Source organism: Pleurodeles waltl, chromosome 1_1, assembly GCF_031143425.1.
Source record: "Pleurodeles waltl isolate 20211129_DDA chromosome 1_1, aPleWal1.hap1.20221129, whole genome shotgun sequence".
Classification (NCBI taxonomy): Eukaryota; Metazoa; Chordata; class Amphibia; order Caudata; family Salamandridae; genus Pleurodeles; species Pleurodeles waltl.
In genome coordinates this window covers 526,431,384-526,458,791 of record NC_090436.1, presented here as the reverse complement: position 1 = coordinate 526,458,791, position 27,408 = coordinate 526,431,384, and the positions used below count along the sequence as shown (strand labels likewise).

The 27,408-nt window shown below is 43.4% G+C and overlaps 1 protein-coding gene across 7 annotated transcripts in view; it reads left to right on the top strand.

Moving 5' to 3' along the window:
* MCTP1 (multiple C2 and transmembrane domain containing 1) overlaps positions 1 to 27,408 on the top strand; it is a 2,197,525-nt gene that overhangs the window by 1,204,153 nt on the left and 965,964 nt on the right. For 4 of the 7 annotated variants that reach the window (XM_069225469.1, XM_069225496.1, XM_069225514.1 and 1 more), the window contains one exon: positions 8,038 to 8,076. The exons of the other annotated variants lie outside the window; for them this stretch is intronic. In XM_069225469.1, coding sequence (XP_069081570.1) covers positions 8,038 to 8,076 — 39 coding nt within the window. The remainder of the gene's footprint in view (positions 1 to 8,037; positions 8,077 to 27,408) is intronic. 7 annotated transcript variants of the gene reach the window in all.

Here is a 27,408-nt window from a genome sequence, read left to right as displayed (position 1 = left end):
CCGAAGGGGTTAAACATGAATAATATCTGCCTCCCACCCATTCTTTCAGCTTTGGTTGGCTTTAATGTTCACACTTGAAGGAGTGAGTGCATTAGTAGTAGACTTAGTTCTGTCATTGACAGCACTGGCACGGGCAATGTTTGGTACAAACTGCAGTGGTCTCCTGACTTCTGCTAGGGAGAGTTTCCAGGACAAGAAGGCAACAGGATGCAGTTTTTCCATATTTGTATCTCATTGCAACAAGATTGCTCTAACCACAATATGTGAAGTGTCCACCTCAACAGTAAAATGTTTCTTAATTTTCTGGAGGAATATCACTGGGGCTGTGATAGTCTGAAAGGCATGACATGCCACTAGGGTTCACCGAAATATGACTCCCTTGTGGAGCAGACTGGTAGGTAAAGAAACTGTTAATGATAAGGAGTTGATTAAGCACCAGTAAATGTCTGCTCATACAGAAAGCTTTAGATGTCTTTCACAGTTTGATATTTCCCAATGGAGATATTTCCCAATGGAGATTTTCTTCGGATCCATTTGTTTTCCAGATGCAGTGGTTATAAATCAGAAATTCCATATATTAAGGGTAAAACCTGTACAGCAATTTGTGATAAAGATAGTGTTCCTTGCACTCGTTTAGTATGGCCTGAACAGATTTGCCATTATCATTGTCAGTGTTCAGTGTCCCTGAAACAGTAGAAGGCCCTGCCATCCCATAGTTGCTATATTCGTCCATGGAGTGATGAGTATCACCAAACACGGAACTGAGGGAGAAACCAGGAAAAGGAGTAAGAGTGAAATCCAGGACTGGAGCTGACTCTCTGAGACTTTGTCTGTTTCACAGGATGGCACCACTGTGCCTTGATGGTATGAATTTTGGATAGATCTGACCAGCTGTAAGGCACAGGGTAGAAGGTCAGTATGGATACTAGTTGGATTTAAAATATAGGTAATAACTGAAACAAGGCTCACTGGTTCCACAAGCGGATGAAGCAATGATAAGCCCAGAGCTGAGAAGGAATCCAGTAGAGTCCCCAATACCCTGCTGCGCACACAGGTAAGATCCTACAATAAAATGGGTTAAGCACACAAACAACCCAGAGTGCAATTTTACGGAGGGGACTAACGCAGAAATCGAGGAAGTCAACTGCAAGGAAACACCAAACAGTGCTGGATGCAAAACAGGTGCTAATTCAGAGGATTTGGAAAGCCAATGCAACCTCACAACTTGTTGTCCAGCATTGAGCTAAGGCCCTAAGGTGTCTAAATCGAGCTCTAGCCCCTCTTGATTTGGACATGACCTTAACTTAGAAAGTAAGCATACATTCCTAGTAAATTAGTGGTCTAGTGCTCCCACTAATCTAAGCTTCCACAGCCCCTTTTTCCAGTGCCTCCAGCTCCTGCGTGCCTGTAGCCTAACCTGAATTCTGACAGTATCCCTCGATCCCCTCCTCAATCCAAGATTGGCCACAGGAAATACTGTGTTGTCCTGCTTTTAAAGGGTGCTGTCCATGAAATGTCTTGACTAAGCTAAGGTCTGAACAAAATCTGTGGGTTTCCATGATCTTTCTGAAATATTATATACCTTCCAGGCCACAATGCACTGTAATTGGCGGCCTCAGAAGATAGGGGAATCCAAAAATATGATTGGAGGAAACTTGTTGGGTCCATCTGTGGCCACCTAACCTACTTGTAATAGTCATGGACCTCACAGTGTGAAAATAAATGAAGAAATCATCAGTGTAAGCCATGAAGCACACATCTCGTCATTTAGGGTGCCTGAAAAAGCCTGAAGCCAAACTTTCCTTTATATGACTTGAGGTGCTCATTTATCTTGTCTGCAGTAAAATGTATTGCAACATATTTTCTCTGTTTGGCATACCTTTAGATTTTACTGTAACCAGTTGTTGAGTTTCAGCTGTGGATCAATCGCACATGGTCTTTATGGGGTGTCAGAGTGCATGTTTTAACTTTTGAAGGCATCACAAAAACGATGTTATTAAACAGACAAAAAGTGTACTGAATCAATCCTAGAAGCACTTTTGAACGCACGTTAGGCAGAATTTTGTTCTTTAGACTTAAAGTAAGATTGACTGAAATGTCACAATGCCATTTCTCCAGTCAATATCTGTATTGGGAAGATATAGCCACAGTATTTCCAGAATGATCACAAACCATGCCTACCACGCCCCAAGGCAAAATTCTTTAATTGTGTGGGGTGGACCACCAGCTCTACGGGTCTTCAAGTTATTGACTTGTGGGTGTCCACCTGGCCCCCCCCATAGATCCAAAGGAACTGCCACCTCCCGAGGCTTTAATTATAATTAATGCAGGGGGGGCATGAGGCCCTGTCCCTGCAGCCCTAGGGACCACCACCTCCCTGGGGCAAACAGTAACAAAAGTGAGGGGGGGTCCATTTCGGGACCACCACCTCCCCAGAGCTATATTTATATTTTGGTGGAGGATGGCTATGTGGCCCCCTGCAGCCCTGGGGACCACCACCTCCCTGGGGCTTTAAACTAATAATAAGTGGGGGGGCACCTGCTGCCCCCCCCCGGCATCCCTGGGGACCACCACCTCCCTGGGGCAAATAGTAAAAAAGAAAAGTGAAGGGGGTCCATTTGGGACCTCCTGTAGCCTCGGGGACCACCACCTCCCCAGGGCTGTCATGTTGGGGGAGCCCCGTCAAGGAGCCACTGATGGCCCTGGGGGCCACCCCCCCCCCAGGGCTGACTCCTGCTATGTCACGGGGTGCCCACCCCAGGACATAGCTGTTTGCTGTGGCTTGGTTGCAGCTTTGCTAGTTGCAGCCAAGTCGCAGCAAAAACTCCAGTTTCTGACAGTGAGACCTGTTAAACAGGTCCCGCTGTCAGAAAGCAGAATTTTCATCTCTATTCCCTGCATGCAGGTATGCGTGCAGGGAACAGAGATGAAAGCAGTGCTCCAGTGACCACGGAGCTGCTGTTAAAAGCACTTGCCTGCTTGCTGGAGCAGTGGGACCACCGGGGAAGTCTTGAGGCTCCCCCTGTAGTCCGAAATACCCTATAAAAGGTTAAAAATAATAGATTTGAAAAAAAAAAAGAATAGATCAAGCGTGAAGGTCACAGATCTTCACACTGAGCGTTGAGAGTTCGAGTCCAGATGTATCCCTGGTCATTTCCCTCCTTTTCTTTTTCAACTGCAAATGTTTAAGGCTTATACTGAAAGCTGATCTTACTGTTTTTAGTTGACAAACACAGTTTTAATTTTGATTTGTGTTGAAATCTCATGCTAAGTATATCATCCATCAAAGTCTAAAAAACTATTTATCTTCCTCTCACTTTTTCTCTCTCTCTTTTAATCTTTTTCTCCCACTCACACCCTTACGCGCCCACTCAGACCCACTCAGACACTCACGCACCCATTCACAGACCCACTCAGACCCTTGTGCAACCACTCCAGCCCCACTCAGACGCTCACAAAACCACTCACAGACCCACTGACATCCTCGTGCAGCCACTCACAGATCTAGGCAGATACTGACACACCCATTAAGACACTAATACATGCACTCTCACACACGACAGAGGCTCTCACAGCCACTCTCACCCCCGGATACACTTTCTTACACCTATTCTCACACCCTGAGAGAAAGGCTGCGCCCAACTCCCGCCAAGCACGGCCATGGTCAGAGTAGAGTAGAGTAGAGTAGAGTAGAGTAGAGTAGAGTAGGGTGGTTAGGGGCTTGGCAGTAGGGACTGGCTGCAGGAGAGGCCTTGTGGGCAACACCTGCTGCTCACAGGTGAAGGCCACACACGGTGCAAGGTTGTGTGCTTATAGGGAACTGGCCGCAGGGCCTGGCCCGGGCCAGTGGCCGACCGTCTCTGTGCATGGCCAAAGGCTGTGCGTCGCTGTGGTTGGATTTACATATGGTAAGAAAATTTGTATGTAAAAAAGAAAACCATAGAAATTCCCTAAAAAAAAACAAAGGTTACAGGGCTGTTATAGTTAGGCTCACATTTTAGACATATACGAAACCATAGACATTCATCAGTTAGTTACCTCAAGTAAATAGCTCATGCTCTAAGGTAACTATAACTTGCACCCTCGCTATGCACTGCTAATTACCCCACAAATTACAGCACTCATGACATCTTTGATAACATCATTGTTAGAGTTGGCATCCTTGGCCTGGTCTCCCCTAGCTTTTTGACTCGGTTTCCCAGGTTGTTGATGTGTGCTGGACTCTGTTTTACTGTTTTTGTTACTCTGGGCACTTTACCACTGCTATCCAGTGCCAAAGTGCAAGTGTCCCCATGTAAAATGTATGTGTAATTGGATTTCCATGATTGACATATTTGATTTACTGGTAAGTCCCTAGTTCAGTGCACTAGAGGTGCCCAGGGCCTGTAAATCAAATGCTACTAGTGGGCCGGCAGCACTGGTTGTGCCTCCCACATTTGTAGCCCTATAAACATAGCGCAGACCTGTCATTGCAGTGTCTGTTTGTGCAGTTTTAAACTGCCAATTTGACTTGGCTAGTGTACCCACTTGCCAGGCCCGAACCTTCCCTTTTCTTACATGTAATACACCCCTAAGGTAGGCCCTAGGTAACCCCATGGGCTGGGTGCAGTGTATGTTTAAGGTGGGACATATAGTAATGTATTTTATATGTCCTGACAGTGAAATATTGCCAAATTCGTTTTTCACTGTTGCAAGGCCTATCTCTCTCATAGGTTAACATGGGGGCTGCCTTTAAATATTAATAACTATATATATATAATATATATACACACACACCCCTCAAATCCTCAAATAATGGAATTAGTTTATTGCATTTACCAGTTGCCTACCTATGAAAAGATGGTGAGTGTTGGCAAACATTCTAATGCTGAACCCATCTAAGACTAAGGTACTGCTGTCCAACTCAGGATCCTCACTTTGGGACGCTGCTGTCTGGCCCATCTCAAAGGAAAAATACCTCACTGTCAAAACATGTCAGAAAATCCAAGCTTGTCTGGATCCTAACCCCATCCATGGTGGATAAACAAGTAGTAACTTTACAGATATATGTGCCTTCCATGTGAAAACTGTAGGAAGAGTTCTGCTATATAAGCTCAACACCCTGTCCTGGCTGCAAATCCCCTATTTCAATCCTTTCAGGACTATGGAAATAGTATCTGTCATTCACACCACAGAATGTCAAGTCCAGGCTGCAGCTTGTCCACATCATAGTTGCAAGGCTGTGGAAACACAACCATGTTTCTTTCAAGTTGCCCACCCTTAACTCTCCCCCATGAATAAACAAGCTATGTTCAAATAATTAGTAATATTCACAAAGGTATCTTTATTAATGCCACTCCATGTATAGCTTCCTGATAGAGTGACTCTGGGGGCAACACACCATGAGCTCCTGGTTTTACTTCACAACAGATTTGTGAAAACACAATCCATTGCCTTTAGTGGCAACTGCATAGTTGTGGGAACACTCTTGCCCTTCAATTTCACACTGAAGCCTGCTCGCTATTCCTCCACATAAAAGTGAAGACCTGATTGTTCGATCCATAGGTTGTGATCCTCCCTGCTCTGTATGCAGTATTTTGTGAATCCTGAAATTGTGAAAATCACTGTAAAACATTAAAGAAATGTTCAGTTTTTTTGGATTCCCAAATCTGGTTTCTTTGCGAACTAGGCTCAAAACTGTGGAATTGCACAGGCACTCGACTTGATCCAATTGTGCCTCTGACAATCGTAGCCAATCAAAATATGGAAAACATTTCTGTGCATCAATAAAACCAAATTCACAGTTCTTCTACTGGGAGAAAGGAAGACCAAATACAACTATTGTAATTGCCATCAGCCCTATGAAGAACCATGTCTTAATTTAATATGTCCCTTCAACCTTTCCTTCAAGCATAAAATGACACAGTTCTTCAAGACACTAACATCCAAATGTGATTACTCTCCATGATTCCATCATTCCTTCTGATAAGAGTACTCAATGGAATTTGTAATATCGCTAGACATGACCTGCCAGGACTAATGCAACATGATATAGATAAGATAATGTAAAAAGCATACGCTGTAAACATACAAAACCAAGCTACAAGGTTAGTTATGAAAAAGAAGGACAATTTCCAATTAATAAATTGGATCAAGGATATGAAGTGTAGAATCAGGCTGATCACAATTTCTTAGCATGGTGTCTGTGGGCAGTCAATGCAATGACCACTACCCAACCGATATTCAAAAATTTGTAGGGATCAAAGGTATGAAATGCTCAGCTGATGGCTTTAAGGGTGCCTTCACTTCACAATATTACCAAAAACAGGACTGCTAGATAACATATTTTACTCTGAGTTTTTAACTCAGAAGCAGTAACCGGTACAATCAGATGGATGATTTAATACTAAATCAGTGTAGAATGAACCCTTTATTATCAGTATCAACAATTTTTACTCCAGAGCACCTTCACAATTTATGTTTATTGTTGAGTGAACACAGAGGATAATGCTTACTTGAAGATGGTGGATGTAGACCTTAATCCAAATATTACAGTGGTCATCTGTATTCATTACAAGCATGCTACTCAGAATTAGCCAAAATGTGTTAAGTTTGCATCATATAAAACACCAAAATAAACAAATAGTTCAGAAAATGCACATTCCATCCCTTTCATACACAAAAATATATTTATATGTGCTACTATTCACAGTTGGGTAAGCGGAGACTGAAACTTTTTTTATGCAGACAGTGAACATTTCCTAAAGATCAATCTTCACATCAGGAAAATGACTTATCTTATAAAGGCGTTCTTCATCTCCCTAACCATTACAGAAATGTTGAAATTAAATGTCATAACATGCAGCGGTGGTAGTGAAATTTGTAGTAGGTGTAAAGCCGATGTCAGTTTGATGCAGGTTTCAATAAATGTTGAGTCACAGTTAAACTTATTATGAGAATTTAGAGTAATATTGTGTATCCAACTGCTAAACATCTTTATGATCAACATAACATTTCTTCATGGCTTCTAATCCATCATCATATCAGATTGGCAATCTCAATTTCATTCAGATTTCGGAAACTTTGTAACATTTACCATACCACAAATGATAGTCATGAAGAGCATTCGAAAATGTGTACTGCACATTATTTTTGTTTCTCTATTGTTTCTATACTTCTCACGAAAATGTCAGGACCCATTGCGAGCATGCATACTAAGTCATAAGAATATCTGTTAAAAGTCACAGAACAATCCATATGTATTATCTGTACACACAACCATTCAAGAAGAATTCTGCCCATAACACTCCAATACTTAGTGGTAGCTCCCTTTGTCTTCTTATGTACGTATTTGTGGAGACCTTCACTCATCTCTAGTCCAATGTGCTTACTGTCAGTTATGCTATAAAGAACATCCACCAAGTACATTTTGTACATAAAGTGTCTTGAAAATTCAAGCCTTGATCTATGTGGTCTAATAGAGCTCCTTCATATGTCTTTGTGAACGGCCGATGCTGAATCACTATTTATCAAGTGATTTATGGATTGGGCAGTCGTCTGAACTTTTCCATCGTTTGACAAGCCTACTTCATTGGAGTCATTATTAAAATGTTTAGTTTTTAATTAAAAAAACATATATAATTTAAAACTTCATTCATGAACAGTAAATACAGTGCAAAGGGGCAGGCCACTTTAGGATTGTGCATCAGCTTCCTTCACCCCGCACTCATCTTCTCCTGCACTGACCCAGCTCCCGGTACTTTGCATCAGCTGTCACTCATACCAGAAGTTCTATCATCATCATCAGAAGTACATCTGATAGGACTTCTTTTATGTCTATGGTGCCATTGACATAAGTGAATGGCTTTCTTTTGCTCTGAGGAAGATTGTTGTTCCATTGTGTCTCTAGCATTGTATACATAATTAACATGCTATAATGTCTGTAGCAGCTCCGTAACATCCACAACTAGTATTGTCATTAAATCTGGCATGCCAAGTACGTTAAAACACTTGTCTCAGGAAGAAAAGTATTAACATTCTTTATTTAATTATTTACAGACACTGCTTATGAGGAAGAGTTGGAAAAGATCAAACAAGGTAACTTTCTAGCATGTGATCTTTCGACTCTCGCTTTTGGGTAATGGCATTTCCTAGCGAACCTATATGTTCTTAATTAGCACATCACAATTTGTAATGGTGAATTGGTTCACTAGTATTAACATTTTGTAAAAATACACAATCAGTTGGATGCACAGTGGTATCTGAGGTATCAAATATTGTAATGCCCTTTTCCGGAGGCTTAATATACCTTTTTCTAATAACACTGTGTATTTTGTCAAATTAAACTAAAAATTGTGTATACTACTTCACATACATTTTTATACATTATATTCACACACATAGTTGATAACCTAGAAAGAAGTGCCGACTATGGCTGTGCACTAATTGGGACCTTTGTGGGCAGAGTTGACTTACTGTCCACAGAACCAGGCAGACACTGAGGTCTGTGGGGTGCGATCACAGCTGGTGGGAACAACAAGGAGTGTGTGGTTTGTGTGTTGCCCTGAGACTACATGAGGTACAGCCATGGAGTAAGGAATGTGGAAAAGCCATTGTTGAACACAGTTCAAATCCAGGGTCCCTCCTCAGGACCTATCCATCTGATTCATTATTGAAAGGGCACAGAGATCCCTTACTCAAAAGCCACCTCTAGTGGCCCATCACGTCCTATCGTACTTTGGTTGCCTCACTATTTTGATAGGGATGTCATTCTAGGACCAGCTCAACAAATGGTTTTGACAGACTCTGCCACGGTGATGTTTTTTTCCTGAGTATATCGCACGGGTGCAGCAGCAATTTAAGACATTTGCTGAAGTGAAAGCCAAACATTGAGGCATGCATTTTTTGTAAATGCTTCTCAACTTGCCAGGGCCAGCCACATTCTATCAAGGGAAATCACACTTCTTTAACACACCTGAGGAGGTATGGAAATAGGTGGAGGTTAGGCCTCTTGTTAGGGATGCCAAGAGGTGGACAACTGGAGAACTGCTCATCCCCTGAGGACCAAGGATCGTGGCTGTTGAGGGCGGGTAAAGGCAGTACATAGAACAAGTGCAACCTGAGATAGTGAGTTTTCTACATTGGTTGAGAGTGGCCGAAACTGTGCCTCCTGTGCCTGACCCTTCTGCAGCAGTGCCTCAGAGAATGATAAGACTCCACCATTTGACTGATTGCAAGCACTGTTGGAAACTCTATTCTACTTCCGGACTTGGTGACAATGGTAAGTGCTGAAGGTAATATCAAAAGGCACCAGAGGGAGTGTCCATGGGCTGCTTGGTGGCTGATCCCTATTGACACTACCCCCAAGTGGCCCAGAAGCATAATGGGATTTTCTTTAAACTATTTGTATTAAAATTGACTGAAAGGGACTGGGAGAGAGCTGAGGAGGTTGATGTTCCTCATCTCCCTGGGGTGGTCTGTTTCCACAATGTCCCATCACTAACTTTCACTGAGAGATATCCACTTTCATTTTGACAGTATTGTTTATCAGTTAAGGTGGTTATGTTACATGTTGACAGATACTTCAGATCTAGTAATGCATGGTGGGGTGTAGCTAGAAGGGAATTGTCGTTGCACCCTCTGATTGGAGTAGATCGAGTTGGAATTTCTTTACCCTGCTTAGTAGAGCATGCTCCATCTTACCGGCACACATAACTTCCCGCCATGACACAACCCAGTTTAGATAGACACCATTGCATTCTTAAATTGAATGTTCCAAACTGCTCTTTTCTAAAAAAGAGCAAGCAACACTCCCAGAGTCGCAGGAAATTCCATGTCTTTATTGTGACAGCATCCAGCAGTTTTCTAATAATAAAGCGATCCTGGGCAATCCTTCCTTACACGTTTCGGTCCTCATGACCTTGTTCACAGGAAAAGGCTGCTCATTATTTGCTTCACTTGAAAACAGCCATTCACTTTCTTTTATAGTGAAAACACCCACCCCCCGCAGTGGCCCTCTTTAATAACAATTACATTAATCAAGCTCATGGCTACTTGCGAATAATTCTCCCTTCAATTATATTAAACATTGTTTGTTCACTAGGAAGAATATATCATTGCTGATTAAAAACACCCCATTAATTGCTTGCATCAATTCCAATTTTGTCCCCCCTCCTCATTGATCCCTCTTTAATGAGTTGATGTTCACAATGCATTCTGGGTCTAGTAGTCCTTATTCATCCACATGCCAATCCTCCAGTTGGTAACAGCAATAAAAATCAATTTTCAAATCACTCTGCTTCGATACAGTCCACTTTCGGTAGTGTTCAAACCCATAACCACAGTCAATCCATGGTGGCTGATTGAATGTTAACAGACTTAACAAGTTCAAGAGGATAGCAGTTATTATTTGTGTGTAAAGGCTGGAGTCAAATGTTTTCCTACTTCAGGAGGCCCATCTACTAGGCAACAATTTCTCTTTCCTAGGACGACATGGTTACACCTGGGTATACCATGCAAGTTACATACACAAAAATGCCTCCAGCTGATTCTATCAGCAGTTGTTATAGATTCACTTACCCATTTTGTAATTATTTCTGGCTCACTCAAGGGGCAACCCCGGTCAGTCGTTACTGCACACATTCTCCTGGCACTACCCAAGCCCTCTATGTCTGCCTTGGCTCACCAGTTGACATAACTGCCGGCAGAGACAGTGATAGTGGGCGGAGGCTTCAGTGCAGTGAATAACTTATCTTTGGATACTCTAAGAGGTAGAATGACAGCGAGGTTGACTCCTCTCGCAGCATAGGTCAATTCTTTGGGACTGTGTGATGCCTGACGGAAGTGGCACTCATCCACAAGACAATACAGTCTTTTTCCACTCACTCCTTCTCATGCCTAGGCCGTTTCTTCATGCCAGCTATTGACCTGGGGAGAATACTCCCACACAGTTTGTCCAATCACTCTCAGGTGGAGCTGCACCTAAGCAACAGTACAGTGGCAGATAATGGGTGATAGCTGAATACTAAGCGTGTCTCGAATGGGCTTAGGAACAAAGTGATCTCCTACTTTGAGATTAATGTTGGATCAGTGGACTACTCGTGTATAGTATGGGCGGCTTTAAAGGCAGTGGCATGTTGCCATATTAAATCCCTCAAAACTGGGGTGAAGAAGGACCAAAGCAAGGAAGCTGATGCCTTGGAGCCAGGAGTTAGTGAGCTTAAGCACATAGGCCCTCATTATGACCTTGGAGGGCGGATTATCACCCCGGGGCAAATGTGTCGGAAATCCGCCGGCCCCGGCGGTGCGACCGCGGGTCGAAATACCCTGGATTGCACCGCCAGGCTGTTGGCGGTGCACTCGCCACAACAGCCCTGGCGGTCTTTGACTGCCAGGGTTGTAATGACCCCCATAGTAACCCCAGTGAGAGATGACTCCACTCTTAGACACTTAGGGGGTCATTCCGACCCCGGCGGTCAAGGACCGCCGGGGTCGGGGTCGGCGGGAGCACCGCCAACAGGCTGGCGGTGCCCCGCAGGGCATTCTGACCGCGGCGGTTTGGCCGCGGTCAGAACAGGAAAACCGGCGGTCTCCCGCCGGTTTTCCGCTGCCCTCAGGGATCCTCCATGGCTTCAGGGATCCATGGGATCCATGCCCTCCAGGGATTCCGACACCCCATACCGCCATCCTGTTCCTGGCGGTTCGCCCGCCATGAACAGGATGGCGGTATGGGGTGTCGTGGGGCCCCCGTAAGAGGGCCCCACAAAGAATTTCAGTGTCTGCTTAGCAGACACTGAAATTCGCGACGGGTGCAACTGCACCCGTCGCACCTTCCCACTCCGCCGGCTCCATTCGGAGCCGGCTTCCTTTGTGGGAAGGGGTTTCCCGCTGGGCTGGCAGGCGGCCTTCTGGCGGTCGCCCGCCAGCCCAGCGGGAAAGCCAGAATGGCCTCCGCGGTCTTTTGACCGCGGAGCGGCCATATGGCGGTTCCCACCAGGCGGGCAGCTACCGCCGCCCGCCAGCCTCAGAATGAGGCCCTTAGTGTTGGCAGTGGAGGAACTTCGGCACCTTCAGTTGAATACCTCCAGATTCTCATGGCTTGCTAGCTGGCACAAAATCTATGAATGATGGAAAAGGCAGGTGGACCAATTTAAAGGCAGGCAGCACAGGCCTTGGAATCATGTGTAATTGCACAGATATGCTGTGGAGATGGTGACCTGGTTTTGGACGCAACTTCTATTGCAAAAGCGTTTGCAGAGGTTTACTTGAATCTGTATAAAGATCTACCTCCTATGTTGGTGGAGCAGTCCACGTCCATAGCCCGATCTACAACTGAATACATTGATGACATCCCAAAGGAGGGAGTTGGATGTCCCATGGTCCTTGTAGGTATTCCAAGAGGCTATATCCTCAATGAACAGCGGTAAGACACCTGACCCCAATGGGTTTCTGATAGAATTTTATAAGTGATAGTCCTCCTTATTGCCCCACATCTTCTGGCACTCTTTCCTGAGATGACAAAAGTTGGGTGTATATCGCAGGACCATAAGCGTGCCATGATTGTGGTCATTATCAAAACTGGGAAGGATCTAACAAACTGTTCTTTGTATCGTCCAGTCCCTTTGATGAATTCAGAGGCTAAAATACAGACAGAAGTCTTGCCCCCAAGGCTGATCCAGGTTATAAAATTGGTCCATCCCAATCAGTATGGCTTTATGTAAGGTCTTGGTATGAGGCATTTTATTTGCTGACAGCAGGTGGCTATGAAGGGTGCCAATGGGGGGAGAGAGTCAACAGTGCTGGTGCTGGTGTTAATAATTGATTTAGAAAAAGTTTTTGATATAGTTCCACTAGCTCTTTACGTTTCAGATCCTTCTAGTATGAACTTTGAACCTCACTTAACAAGGCTGGCCAAAACTTTATACAGTGACTGGTGGGTGGCTTCCAGGTGAATGGCATGTTATCCCCCCCATTCCCTATTGACAGAGGAATGGGATATGGGTGCCCCCTCTCCTGTTTGCATTGGTTATCTAGCCACTGGCAGAGTGAATCCGATGGGACATTCAGCTTTTGGGGGTTAAGGTGGGGCTCAGACCCCTTAGATAGCATTATGTGGACAACCTCCTGGTTTAACTGCCGAAGCCAGACTGTTCAGTGCCTCTACTACTAGTGATGTTGCAGGTTTATGGGAATGCCTCTGGCCTCACGGTAAACAGCTCCAATTCTAATTATGTGCAATTGTGGGCCAGCAATCAGACTTTCCAGCATAGAATACCTTGAGATATTCTGAAGGCCACTTTCAATGCATGGGAATTAACATCGGTAGGGTCCGTAGACAATGCTGAAATCTCAACATCGCTCTCCTATTGGTGTGTACATGGAGGAAAGTGTCAAATTGAGACAAGCTGCCTCTTTCGATAATGGGCCTGGGAAGACTTTCAAAATGGTGGCTGTCCCAACTTCCTCCATATAATTCCAGATTTCCACTACACATTGCCTGCATCTCTCTTCACTGATATTAGCACTATTCTGGGTACATTTCTATGGGCAGGAGCACAGCCTAGGATCTGTCTCATCAAATTCATTCAGGCCTTCTAGTGTGGTGGCCGGGAGGTGCCCAATATCCACTTATATTTCAGGATGTGGTTAATGGCTGAATGTTTAAGGACTACCTGGACCTGACGTATAGACTAAAATGAGATCTTTTCTAAATATGGAATCTGGAGGTGATATTATATGAATCCTCTGTCCCTAGAAGAATACCTGAACTGACTAGAGCCCCTTTAGTTTGTTGATACAGTACTCTGAGGCATAGCAAAGTGTTTAAACTAATTACTGGGGAAACGCCTTTATTGCAGGGCTGCTGGCTTTCACATCTAGGGCCTCAGTGTATTTGGGGCTTGAGATTTGATTGCTATCCCAAATGGAGGTGATGTGTGGGCAAGTAGGCACATTAAATCATTCAAACAATTAGCTAAAAAAAAAACATGACTTGCACCATTCCCAATTCTTTCGATATTAACAACTCAGCCATGGTATTCCCAATGTGATCACCCATAATTTATCCCTTTGGAGCCTAAGGTGATGATGGAACAGTTGGCATCTTGCACATTTATGGATCTCTAGTTATTGATGAGGTCTCAAGACTCCTTGAAGCTCTTGATGAATAGATCGCAGGTTAGGGTAGGCCAACTAAAAAATGATGAATGGTTAGAGGCCAAAATGGTGGCTATGACCTGGCCAGGCTTTGGCATATGGGAAATCCTAGAGTGACCAACATTATTCTTCATGTGATCTGGGACTGCCCTCAGATTAAGCCTTATTGGGCTAAATACATGCTATGCTGAGTACAGTTATAGCTACACCTTGATCCCATCACCCAAACACAGTCTTTGGTGCTGAGGTGGGGGGGGAGTAAGATGACTAGTGGCAATTGGTCTACCGGTCTGCTGGTGGCAGAGTGAGATATTGCTAAACATTTGATTGCTACTCCCCTCACAGGAATTATATGCAGGAAGGAACCGTAACTTTTATGCAAGCCGAAGGTCTATATTTGTGCTTTGCTAAGGGGGATAATGGCAGCCAATTGCTCCTCTCGAATTATGCAGTAAATCATGGACGTCAATTTACCGAAATGCCATGGGTAGCGGGAAGTGATATCACATGCACTTTGACCTCTACTTTCACTCACACAAACATCCTTAAACGTAAGACTTGCACTCTTTCACACACACAACATGCATTTAAAAGCATTAGTACTTACCTCATCTGCCATTGAAAGGCATATTCCACTCTGTGTACTCCATTTTTAATACACTAATAGCGAATAATATATTATTCACTATTATTCCATAGTGAATATACATTATTATTCACTACTAGTGTTCATAAAATTGACGGAAAACGAATAGAGTGGAGCCTTTACTGGCGTCCATAAAGACGAGCTGCCCTTGTGTTCCCAGCACTGAATTTGCCACCTCTGAGGTCAGGGGGAGCAAAGGGCAAACCAGGGGTCGCAGCTGCGATCCCTAGTGACCCCTAAATGACATCCTTGCAGCAAACTGAGTGCGAGAGCGGATTATGAGGGCGAAGAGGTATTAACAGTTGCAAAAGCGCATGTTCCAACCTTTATCATCAGGTGAGGCAATCTCGGCACTTCCTAAAGGAATATTAATTGCTGTAACATTAGAAGTTGCTCCATTACTATGGTGGGAACACAGTTTGTTTTTTGAGCAGAGCTTTTTCTAACAGTCAAGCAACATCTACAACATAAATGCCTTTTTCACGAGCTGCATGTTCATCCAGTTTCTTTTCGCTTGTACATTGAAAAATCGCAGAAGAAAGTGTGAAAAGAGCTCTATATATCAGCATATTTAAGTACTTCCAAGTTGATCCTAAACAATAGCAAACAAGGATATACTAAACAGAAATAATGAATTGTTCATGCATGCAGAAAGGGGAAATATGATGAATCCGGTGTGTAAATGGCTGAATGTATGCATGCACATTTTGTTATTTACTACAGCTGTGTAATAATTTTTTATCACCCCTGAAGGTATGCAAGTTACAAATGTTTTCCCTTCGCAAGTATTGTGACTATCACGATTCTACTTTATCACCCACACAACCTGTTTTCTCCCAAGAAGAGATATTTTTCATATAAAAATAACCCAGCCAAGCGCAACTCCAGGCACTTCTTCTATTTGCATCATTATTCCACTACAGAAAAGGTATGCAGACGGTATAAGTGAAAGTTTACATTTTTTGTTCAGTTTCTGTACATTAAGAAATTGCTGAATAGAACACGAACTCTTTTAAGTATATCGTCTGCATAAATACTTATTGTGCGTTAAGCAACGATTATAATTGCATTTATATAGCGCTTACTAACCCTGACGAGGCGTTTCAGCGCTAACAATTGGCACGCTACTCGGGAGCCCCAGAGTTAGTGGAGGTCCATTAACTATTGGGTTAGTTTTGCATGATAAAGGAAACCATTCTATGTATTTACACCAGTTACATTGTAGAACATTAATGACTGAGGTGAGATGTTTAGTGGTGGCAATGTGAGAAGCACATGCTTGCTGGAATTGAAGATATGGTTAGGTTGAATGGCTATGGTTTCTTTGGTTTTTTTCTGCTCACATTTCTCTATTGGTTTTTGTGAGAATAATCACCAAACAATACCAAAATCACACTTATACATACAATAACAGGCAACGTACAGTCAGAGATGATGGTTGAGGTGGTAGAAGTAGAAGGTGGCAGGTACAATCACAAAGGTAAACAATACCCAAGGTGGCCCTACAGGCCATTAACTTCGGCCCTTAGACCAGCGTGCTTTGTTTGCGTTCAGTCATAGTATAATCATGTTAAAGGGGAATGTAAGCAAACAAGAAGCGTCCCAAAAGATTGCCTTTTGCGGTGTGTTGTATTGCAAGGCTCTCCCCCATCACTACCCAGCAATAATAAGAAATGGGTAGGTGGGGGCTGGGTAAGACCTTAACATGGGTATGAACATCCGGTAAGTAACAACGTGCAATATGTAGAACATCACCACAAGAAGAAAAAGAGAATGGGGCAATTAGGGGAAAAGTCCAGTGACGACAGCAAAAGGCAACTTGGTCTCTAGTTTTGTGTCAGTCTTGCTTTAGTGGATATCAGTAGATAGGAACCTGTTCCATATCTCCTCAAATGATGGCAGTTTATGATTGACTTTGTAGATTAATTGTTCAAAAGACACCATTTCAAACATGTCTTATAATCAGACATTATAAGTAGGGACTCTGATAATTTTTCACTATCTCAGAATTCTTATTTTAGAGACACACTAGAGCCATGTCTACCCATTGCGTGAAGTGGACAGGTAAGCATAAAGAGTTGCTTATGTCATGAAGGAGGGCCTATAGTGCTGTCAGGCCCCGTGGGATCAGCAGGCCAGACTTCATTCGGGCCCACATTTGGCCCTAGTAGCGATGCATCCAATGGCAGGACCACAGGATGTCTACTGTGAGAAACTGTGTTGTTGGTTGGCTGGGGAGTGAGCCCTGGTCAAGCAATAGCCACAACCCCCTGCAGGGAGAACCACAAAAAAGTAACTAAATTAACCTGTGGTTAACCTGGGGTGACTTAGCACAAGAAGCAGTCACACTTATCTTAGAGGCAATGCATAAGGTATTTATGCAGCACACAAACAAAGTGTAAACACAATGCAAGAAAAAATCCACTCCAATTTAGAACAATAGATTAAACTTTAATATATTATTTGACAGCAAAATGGCAAAACTCTATAACTGGAGTTATGAATTTTTAAAGGTTTTTGTAAAAACTAGCATCTAAAAGATCAAACAACTAACTGCGGATATCTAGTCACATGAGAACTGGTCAAAGTTTCTAGACCGTGGCTTTGAAGTGCATGGTATTTCTTGACTCCCTTGCTTTGGTTCCAAGCTGGCTGCAGTGATAGTGTGGAGGGGATAGGTCCCTTGTGTGAAGGCAGAGCACTCCCTGTTCAGCTGTAAGTGGGGCTGTGCTCAGGTCCGGCCCCTATCCTGCCAGCAGATGGCCCATTGAAGCACACCTAATCCCTCTATTGTGTGACTGTCTGGGAAGAATTCACAAATCTAACTGCCATTTACATTTAGTCATGTGACCTAAGAATAGTCTGCAGGAACAAAAGGGCTAAAGGTAGAAAAATGCCAATGTTCTAAAAGTAGCATTTTCAAAATTGTAATCAAAAACCCAGTTTTACCATTAAATAGAGTTTTTCATTACGGTTCCAAAGACACCAAACATGACTTAGCTACCTGCTCCCAATTTGACATTACAGTTTATTGAATGTAATAAGGAATCTCCAATGTTATCCTATAGGAGTGGTAGGCCTCACAGTACTGAAAAATGAATTTAGAAGTTTGTCACTACCAGGATATGTAAAGCTTAAAATTACATGTCCAAACTTTTAACTACAATGCACCCTGCCCTATAGGTTACCTACAGCCTACTTTTGGCCTGAATTATACGTGATAAAAGGGGAGTTTAAGGCTTGGCAAGGGTGTGTCTTTGTCAAAGCAACATGGCAGTTAAGAACTGCATTCAGGGTGCAGTGGCAGGCCCGGGTTTAACAGTATCACACAAGTATTTGGCAAAATGAGTGCTGCAATTTCAATGGCAGTATTTAATTTACAGGCCCTGGGTATATGGTACACCTCTCTGCAATGGACTCATGAGTAAATTCAATATGCCAATTCGGTAGAGGCCAATTTGACCATGTTTTAGGGGAGCAAGCACTTTAGCACTGGTTAGTAGTGATAAAGTGCACAGAGTCATAAGACCAATATAAATAAGTCCAGCAAAATGGAGGAGGAGAGGTAAGACCACCCCAAGGCTGACATGTCTAACCCATATAATGTTACAGTCCTGGGACTGACATCTCCACCACATCAAATCACGGCTCAGGTTTGTTCTGCAGAGTCTGACAAGGGAATATTGCCACCTGTGCAACAATGTGAAGTGGCTATATTTCAGTCAGGATTCTTGCAGTCCTTTGAAGTAGTCAGCTAATATTACCTCCCACACATCATCTATAAATTGCAAACATAGGCAATCTCCCCACCATATACATAGCTCGGTGGATGTAGAAGTAGAGAATTGGGAGTCAATCAGCAGAGAGTAAAGTCCTGTGATGGTGCCCTAATAGGCTTTCCAGGTTTATAAGCAGTCGCCTCTGGTGAGCAGGGCAGTGTGATATTGATATGGCTTAACTGACAGTGTAATGCATGGGAGAGCTGTATATATCTCCACTGTTGGGAGTGTGGGAGGTCAAAGTCTTCTTGTAGTTCTAGGAAAGTTGTCAGACGGCCCTTGACGAGTATGGTATCTCGATCTACAAGTGCATATAGTCTCCAGAAGGCCCAGTTGAGTTACTCTTTATCTATTTCAATATTCATCACATACGAACTGGAGTATCAAGTTGTTGATGTATCTAAGTGCCATTTACAAGGGATGAGAGCATCCCAAAAATATTGGTGGGGGGAGGGAGGGTCAATATTCATCTCAATGATCTGGACTCTGCCCCATAGTGAAAGATTAGAAGCAGACAATATCTGGGGGTCCACCTTCATTTTGTCCAAGAGATGGAGGAAGTTGTCAAAGGCCATCTGTTGTAGGCCTCTGTTGATGAGTATGCCTAAGTATTTCATTTTGTCTTGTTTTCAATGGAAAGGCATGGGGTGTATAGAGGCCCACATAATGTAATTAGTAAGTGGGATGGCCTCGCATTCTGACCAGTTGACTTTATATCCTGAGAAGTCCAAGAAGCAATCTATCAGGGCTGTCAGTACATTGGTTGAGATGAGCAGGAGAGCTGGCATGAGTAGGATATCGCCAGCCTAGTAAAATGCTTTGACTTCCCCTGCTACTGTCCAAATCCGTTTTATGCCTTCATTGTGTCTTATGGTAATGGCAAAGGGTTCTAGGGCTAAGGGGAATAGGGGGGCAGCCCAGCCGTGTGCCACAGTGTAGCGCAAAGGAGGGGAAGTGTGATCCCCATTTTCCACTGATGCCGTAGGGGCTTGGTACATGCTTTTGACTAGTGTGAGGAAGTTGGGGCCAATGCCCATCTATTCCAATGTTCTAAACATATATCCCCACTATACCCTGTCAAAAGCCTTTCAAGCCTTTCCAGCATCAAGTGAAAGTAGGACTTGCTCATCAAGATCATCCCAGACTTGCCAGAGATTATGCAAAGAGTAAGGAGTTGTTTAGCTGATGAAAGGCCAGTTACAAACCCTACCAGAGTGGGGGGTATCAGTTGGGAGATGCACTTTTTAAAACAGCTGGTCAGACATTTCACCATAATTTTTATATCCATTAATGAGTGATATGGGTCTGCAATGGAATAGTCTAGGGGGTCCCTCTCTGGCTTAGGGATCAGGGAGATTCAGGCTCTGGCAAATTCATCTCATCTGTGACCACGTTCAAGGACTTCCCATAACACAGAGGATAATAGCATTTTACCCTGATGCTTTTAAATCCGCCATACCATCTATCGCTTCAACAATTTCCTCCTTAAAGATCACTTCCTCCAGTAGTTTTGACCGGTCTAGTTTCAGATTGAGTATAGATACGTTTTGGAAGAACTCACTTTCTGCGTTGTTGTTGTGACTGTCTTCTGCAGTGTAACATAAAAGGTTTGACATTCAGACAGTATGCCTCTAAGATTGGTGACTAAGCCTCCTGTTTTGTCCCAGATCACTGGTATTGTTCTAATAGATCCTAGTTGATGGAGTTTACTGGCCAAGAGGTAGCCCACCTTTCCTCTCCACTCATAAAGGTGTTGATGGAGGTGGAAGAGCGATTTTTCAGCCAACGGTGTATGCCACTCTTTCAAGGCTGTTTAGATTCAAAGCAACATTTGCAGTGTTGCAGGGTCTGGGATTTTGGAATATGCCAAGGTAAGTTATTGCGCCTGCAATTTAAGATGCAGCCTATTAGCACATGCCTGTCTTTTTGCTAGTGCCAGGGCTTTCATCAGTGCACCCTGAATGTATGCCTTCTCTGCACCCCATAGAGTTTGTAAGGAGAAGATGTAGCCCTGGTTGCCAAGGAGGAATTGTTTTAAATTGCATTGCAGACAGATCATGTCACTATGGTTTCTAAACTTGGAGACATTCATGCAACAGGCTTTGCCCATGGGAGAAGATTATTCCCAAACCCAGATGTAGATCACTAAGATCGTGATTTAGGTTTCCGTTGGGTGCTATAGAAGCTGAAAGAAGGTCTCCCACTAGGTTAGGGGTTGCACAAAAGTAGTCAATTCAAGTTCAAATCTTGTGGTAGAATGAAGTAAAGGTGTAGTGCCTGTCATGGGGAAGTAGAAGCTGCCAGGGTTCAATCCAGGTATGGTCTGAGATCAAATCCCGCAATATGGTTTGATCGCTATAGAGTTTAAAGTCTGGGAACTCAGACCTGTCCATGATACGGGGTATGGGAATAGTCTGATCACCTCCCAGAATGACTTTGGTCTTACCAAAGGAGGTGAGTAATCTACTCAATTTAGATAAGAAGGCTGAATTATCGTCCACCTGGACATAGATAGGGCCTCCGCTTATGCACACATCAGCTATGCTGAGTTTTGCAATTTTGAAGCAGCCTTCAGGGTCTGCCCAGGACTGTAATACCCTAGCTGGGAGAAATTTGTGGAGCAATATTTCAATGCCATTTTTCCAATGGGAAGTTGAGGTAGTGGTGGAGGAGGATCCCTGGAGGGTGACGCTGGCATCTAAAGATTTGCCCACAAAGTCTCTGCATAATGTTGCCCCTTCCTCAGGTGTCAAGTTGGTTTCCTGCAGCAGTATGATGTCCAGCCAATGCTGACCTTGGTTGGTGATAGTTTTCTTGTGCTTAGTGTAGTGTGTCAGCTCATTAACATAGAGGGATGTCAATGAAATTGCAGAGGTGTTCGAGTGCGGCATGGAAAGATGTCCTCTGGGAGTTAATGGTCTTAACATACAAATATGAGTGGGTAGCTTGGTGTGGGTTTGGAGGGGACATGCGCTGAGACAAATAGAGGAGAATAATTGAGTTGAGTCTACCATGGTCCTGAGAGGAGTCTCAAGGCCCAGAGCTTAGAAACCTTTGTGAAGGAGGCGTGGGGTGGGTCGGGTAGGGTGGAGAGTACCAATGTCAGTAGCTCAGCCATCTCCAGTGACTGCAAATTTGGGGTGGGGTGACAGCATAATTGGGAGAAAAAAGGAAGTAAGGCAATAGAGGGTGGTCGGAGGCTGCAATTGAAAGTAGACATTATAGTTGATGGCCATGAGTCAACTAAGAATGCATGCCTCAGGTAGGTGACCCTATTTGAGGTAATGTGGGGATGTTCTGGTTGCAGTAAGAGTTGAAAGTGACCTGTGAGAGTGTACTTTGAAAGCTTTCAAAGGGGAATAGCCAATCGAGGAAGTCAGGAGTTTTGACCGTACAAATGGTCTTTTCCGCATCAATCTCCCCTCCACGGTGGCACCCCATAACATGTCCGGATTCTTCCTGCCAGACATTCCATTAAGAAAGGTATCACATAGGATAGCCTGTCCTTTGCCACAAGGAGATCCAGTACGGGAATTTGCCTCACGAGGCGGGCAGTAGGGATGGCAAGACTATGACACGTGAGGGGAGGGATCATGAAAATGTTGGAGAAGAGGGGCAAAAGACATCCTAGTGGGGAAATCAAGTCGCATCTTGAAAGGAGATCTCGAGTTGCATTTAGATTAGTCTCATGCAGATGTATTTTAAGTTAAAGTACTAAAATCCAGCATGGATCAAGCCCTTCTTTCTCGATGCTGGAAACCCCTGATTCACATTACTTGTGTTAATCATCTATACTGCACACACCAGGGCTGAAACTATGCTGGGATAGGAAGCAGCAAGAGAAAATCATTGCAGAAAGGAAGAAACTGGAGAAGAAAATGTAGAAAAAAAGCAGTAAGTGTAAGAGAATTGGCGATGCTTAAAGGAGACAACATTCAAGGTGTGAATCAGAGATGGAGGTGACAGTCAGTGAGGCTGGACAAGCAGTGCAAGAGGAGGAGTATAGCAATGCTAGCAGTGAAGGAGCGGGTATGTAAAAACAGTTGTGAAGGTAGGAAACGGTGAAAAGGGAACAATTGAAAATGGCTGCTGGGTTATGGACATGAAGAAGCAGTGGATGGGTAAGAGCCAGTATTTACTGAAGAGGAGGAATGGCTTGTGACAGGTGGACCAGTGTCTACTTTGAGCCAGTAGTTGCTGGTTGGCGCCATAGGCACTTACTTTTGGGGCCTAGTACTCATTTTTCCAAATCCAATATTTCCCGAATGCAAGAGAGGGAAAAACACACAGATCGGAAAGACGGAGAAAGAGAAACTCAGCAAAATAGTCAGAAAGGGAGAAAGCAGGAACCTGCAAAAGCGAGAAGGGGCAGGGACTGCCTGGGAGTGGATTAAAGACTGCCAGCTTTGGGACTGGGTGTTCTGACGTTTAATTTCACTGGCTGCCAGCTTCTGAGCAGAGCGTTGGACACTGGCACTCTTTTCTTTAACAAATTAAGCACTTGGGGGTTGCTGGAAGGAAGAATGGAGAAGATGCAGTTTAGGGGTCAGAGTACGCTTTATGGGGGGTAGACGAGTAATCGCGGAGTGCTGCCAAGGTGCAGTGCGAGAGCTGACTAGAGTGTGGCTGAGAGTTACAGGGAGCTCCACGTACTAAAGGCAGGGAGGGCTGAAGAGGGAAGGATACACTAAAAATGTAGACAAGAAAAATCAGACTATTTCTAGAAAGACAATTGATCAGCAGCAATGAAACGGGAGAATCGCAGACGTTTGGAAGTGGACAATAAATAAAGAGAGGAGAGCCTTGGGTGGCAGAAGAGGACACTGGTCACGAACCCGGTATGGATAAAGGCAAACAGCTAAGATGGAGTGTAGACAGAAAGAAAGGAAAATGCAAAAAAAAAAACTAGGAATTAGTGACTGAAAAGCAGTGAGCGGGAAATTGGTATGCGGATCTTTACAGTGGAAGATAGTCAGAGTATAAAATGAGTGGGGTGGACTGGAAAGGGACTGGGCAGGAGTTAGTGAGGAAAAAGAGACCGCAATGGTTTAGGAAGACTGACATGAATTAGTGAGAGAGGGAACTCTTAAGAAGAACTGAAGTGACAGTGAACAAATATCAGCAAGAGAAAGGAAAGACAGAGAAGACCCATACTTGCTAATGAAAGACAAAGACACCCTATTATGTTCCATACGGTCCTGGCTATTAACTTAGATTTTCACCAAAAATGAAACATAGCTATCTTTTTTTTCTAACTAGCCGCTATCTTTCCGTGGAAGCTTTCTATTATACATATTCCAGTTGAATGTTAATTTGCTAGCAGCTTTATACCAGCATGCACGTATCCAACCTCTGTTTTCAGTTCTGTTTATATATTTATTTTCTCCTGCCCTTTGCCTGGTGCAGTTACTAAGTATTCTAATTACTGATTTTATTCCTCTGCCCTTTTCCATTATTTAAACTTTAAAAAAGCAAATCAAATGCCAGGAATGAATTAATTTCCTCCATTTCTCAGATGCAAAGGTTTTCATAATTTATTAATACATATTTGGTGTCTTAGAGTCGATACATCCTTGCAACTAAGGGACATATTTCTTTTTCTGCCATGGCATGACCTACTTGACAAATGGGAAGCTGTTTTGATTACAGCTGCACTGTAAGATATGAGTGCCACAGTGAATGAGCGCACACAGAACAATGCTTTCTGCAAAATTCACACTTAGTTGTGACAGATCCACCATTGCCAACACGTTCTGACGTAATCTGACGTTAGACCTCTAATAACACTCTCAGAGTACTTATTATATGCGCACCTAAAGTGAGGCTACTGTGCAAATACTAAACAAACAAATATGCAACATGTCAAACAAGAACAAACATCATGTGATACACGAAAGACACACATCCCTAAGACATGAATACCTGAAACACAGTTTATACCAGTAATTTACAAATGGATATCGCAATCTTTCTGTTGGATTTTATTTATTTATTTGTGCATCACTCTTTTTCTGCATTACCAATACCTAGGTGACAGCAAATGGGGAACCTGCTCTTAATCTTTCAAAATTATATCAGATTTTATTTCAGATTTTGGCAAAATGTTGTTGGACATTTTAGAGATAGTTGCTGTGGAGCAGTGCTTAGTTTTCAAAAGACTAAGGGGCTGATTTAGATCTTGACGGTATTACTACCAATCCACTGCAGTGGCGATCCCAAGTACTCTGTCAAACTGATGATGTTCCAGCCATTGTAATTAGACAAATGGCAGTTCAACCACCGTCTGTACCGATGGAGTGTACTCCATCGTGCTAGCTGCATCCAGCAGCCGATACAGCAGACTCCAATGCTGGTGAGTACCACTCTTCCACCGTCGGGACTGCAGCATTGCTCCAATCATACTTAGATAACGTAGTCGAGGCGGTGGACCAGTGCAGGTCCCATGATGGTTAGAATCCATCACGAGACACATTCAGCATTGGACTGTGGCTATTGAATGGATGTTAGCAGTCCCCACCTGATGTATACTGGACAACTGTGAACACTTGCAAAACGCACTTCATTTCAGACCATGATCCTTTACCATTCCAGTGCTGACCATCATTATGAGGACGACCTTGTCAGTGAACAGCTAGGTTATTTTTTTTTCCTATTCTGTCTCTGTTTTTTCACCTTTTTCATTATGTTTCAAATGACTCTAGGGACACCGGTATATCATTTTTTCTGATCTCTATGGCAGGGAGGAGGAACCCACGTTTCACAGAGGAAAAAATAACAGTGATGGATGAAATTATTAGAGTAGAGCCACAATTGTTTGGAGCACAAATACAAAATATTACCATATCTCAGAGAAAACAAATGTGGGACAGAATAGTCAACAAAGTGGATGCTGTAGCTAACAATATGTCCACACTGGAGGAAATTAGGAGGAGATGGAATGACCTGTGGGGGAGAATCCACCTGGAGGTCCAGAAGACTGGTGGTGGTCCTCCCAGCCCCCCATTGCAACTCTTTCCTTGGGAGGAGAATGCTTTGTGGATCTTACATCCTTAAGGCTTGACAGGAATCCTTGGTGGAGCTGAGACTGGTAAGGTACACCTATATTTGTCTCACTAATCACAAATTGAGTTCTTGCCCTTAACCTAGCTGTTTAGAATGTTTCTAGACACCTATCAAAACATATATATTTAAACATCAATTTCCAAAATACCTTGTGTTATCCAAATCAGTAGCATCTTGGTTATTACAATCTATTTAACAATGACCAATATATATTGTCAGATTGTGTGTTGTTCTCTATGGATCACCCCTGGCATTTGCCTAGTCCTTTGTTGTATTTCAGTGTAGGCTGTTGTACTTCAAAAACAAGTTCCAAACTCCATCCAGAAGCACACAAAGGTATAGTGCTTGTAAGTGCTATCTTAACCTATTCACATTATACGAATATGTGTGTACATACCATAAATATGCATTTAATTTTCACTGTATTCATTTATATAGGTATGTGTTACTCACTTTTTGGCAAGTATTGGCAATATAGTTTACAAGTGACTACAACTACCATGATGGCCTGCTTTTTGTCTTTGCAAAACAATAGTGCAATGTGATGTTGCCCAACCTCCCTTTCCTTCCATATATGCAAAAAAGTCAAAGCTTTACGTGGTTCACCATTGTCATTCACAATTCACGATGTCATTCACCATTCACCACAGTCACCATTGTTGTTCACCATTCACCGTGTCATTCACCATTTAAAGTATGTATCAAAATTTCATCTGCTGTGTTGATCCAGTACATTGTCACCTTCTTCTTACTCCATTAACCCATTAAATTGATCTACCTGCTTGCATAAATCATAGCTTGTATATTCAAAGGTTTCCAATCATGTTCTGTGGCATGGTGATTTTATGGATCAAATCTGTTTATTGACTTTTCAATTATTATACATCGCATACGCAACACATCAAAGTAATACCATTAGGTTCATAGACCGCTTACTTCATGCGCAACGATAAAAAAAAAAAAAACCTTGAGTACAAAATACAACTTTGTTTCCCCGCAGCTGGCTGACAATACAAGGATCAAACAGTTCCAAGCTCCTTTACATTATAGTCCTGGTCCTATGTATACATCCCCCTAAAGGTTTGCTCCCTTCACTCAATTCAAATTCAGAACCCTCAAGTAAGTCGGACATGACAATTCTGAGAACTCCCCAGATAAAATTAGTAAGAATGGTTGCCAAAGTTCTTGAAAGTTTCCGCTCCGCTGCTGAGAGGTCAGGGTGAGCTTTTCCATAGCGAGGATAAACCAGAGTTTGTGTAGCCATGAAACTGTTGTCGGGATCTGCTCGGTCCCCCAGACGGATAGCAACAGCTGTATTGCAGCATTTAAAGCTAAGGCCATCTGCCGTCCCTTCAATGATCTCAGGGGAAAAGTGAGAGGGTTGGGAAGGCCCAACAACATAAACGCAGGGAATCTAGGGATCTGAGTGTCAGAAGCGTGTCAATAGTATCTATTATGTTCTTCCAGTACCGATGTAATTTGGGACAGTGCCATAATAAACGCACAAGCGACCCCCCTCCACAGCACCCCCTCCAGCAAAGACTAGATTTATCATGATCCCATGCGTGGATCCTTGCTGGGGTGTAATACCAGGAGGAGGCCACTTTGTAGGCTGTCTCTGTGCCTGCAGCATTGTAAGCTGTGTGGTGCACCCTATAGAAAATACTCTCCCACTCGTCTTCCGATAGCTCTCTCTCCAGTTCCCTCTCCCATCTCAATTGACCCTTAGTCTTGGGCGGGTGGGCCTCCCCGCAAGAGAGCACAGAGCTCAGAAACCACGCACTTATC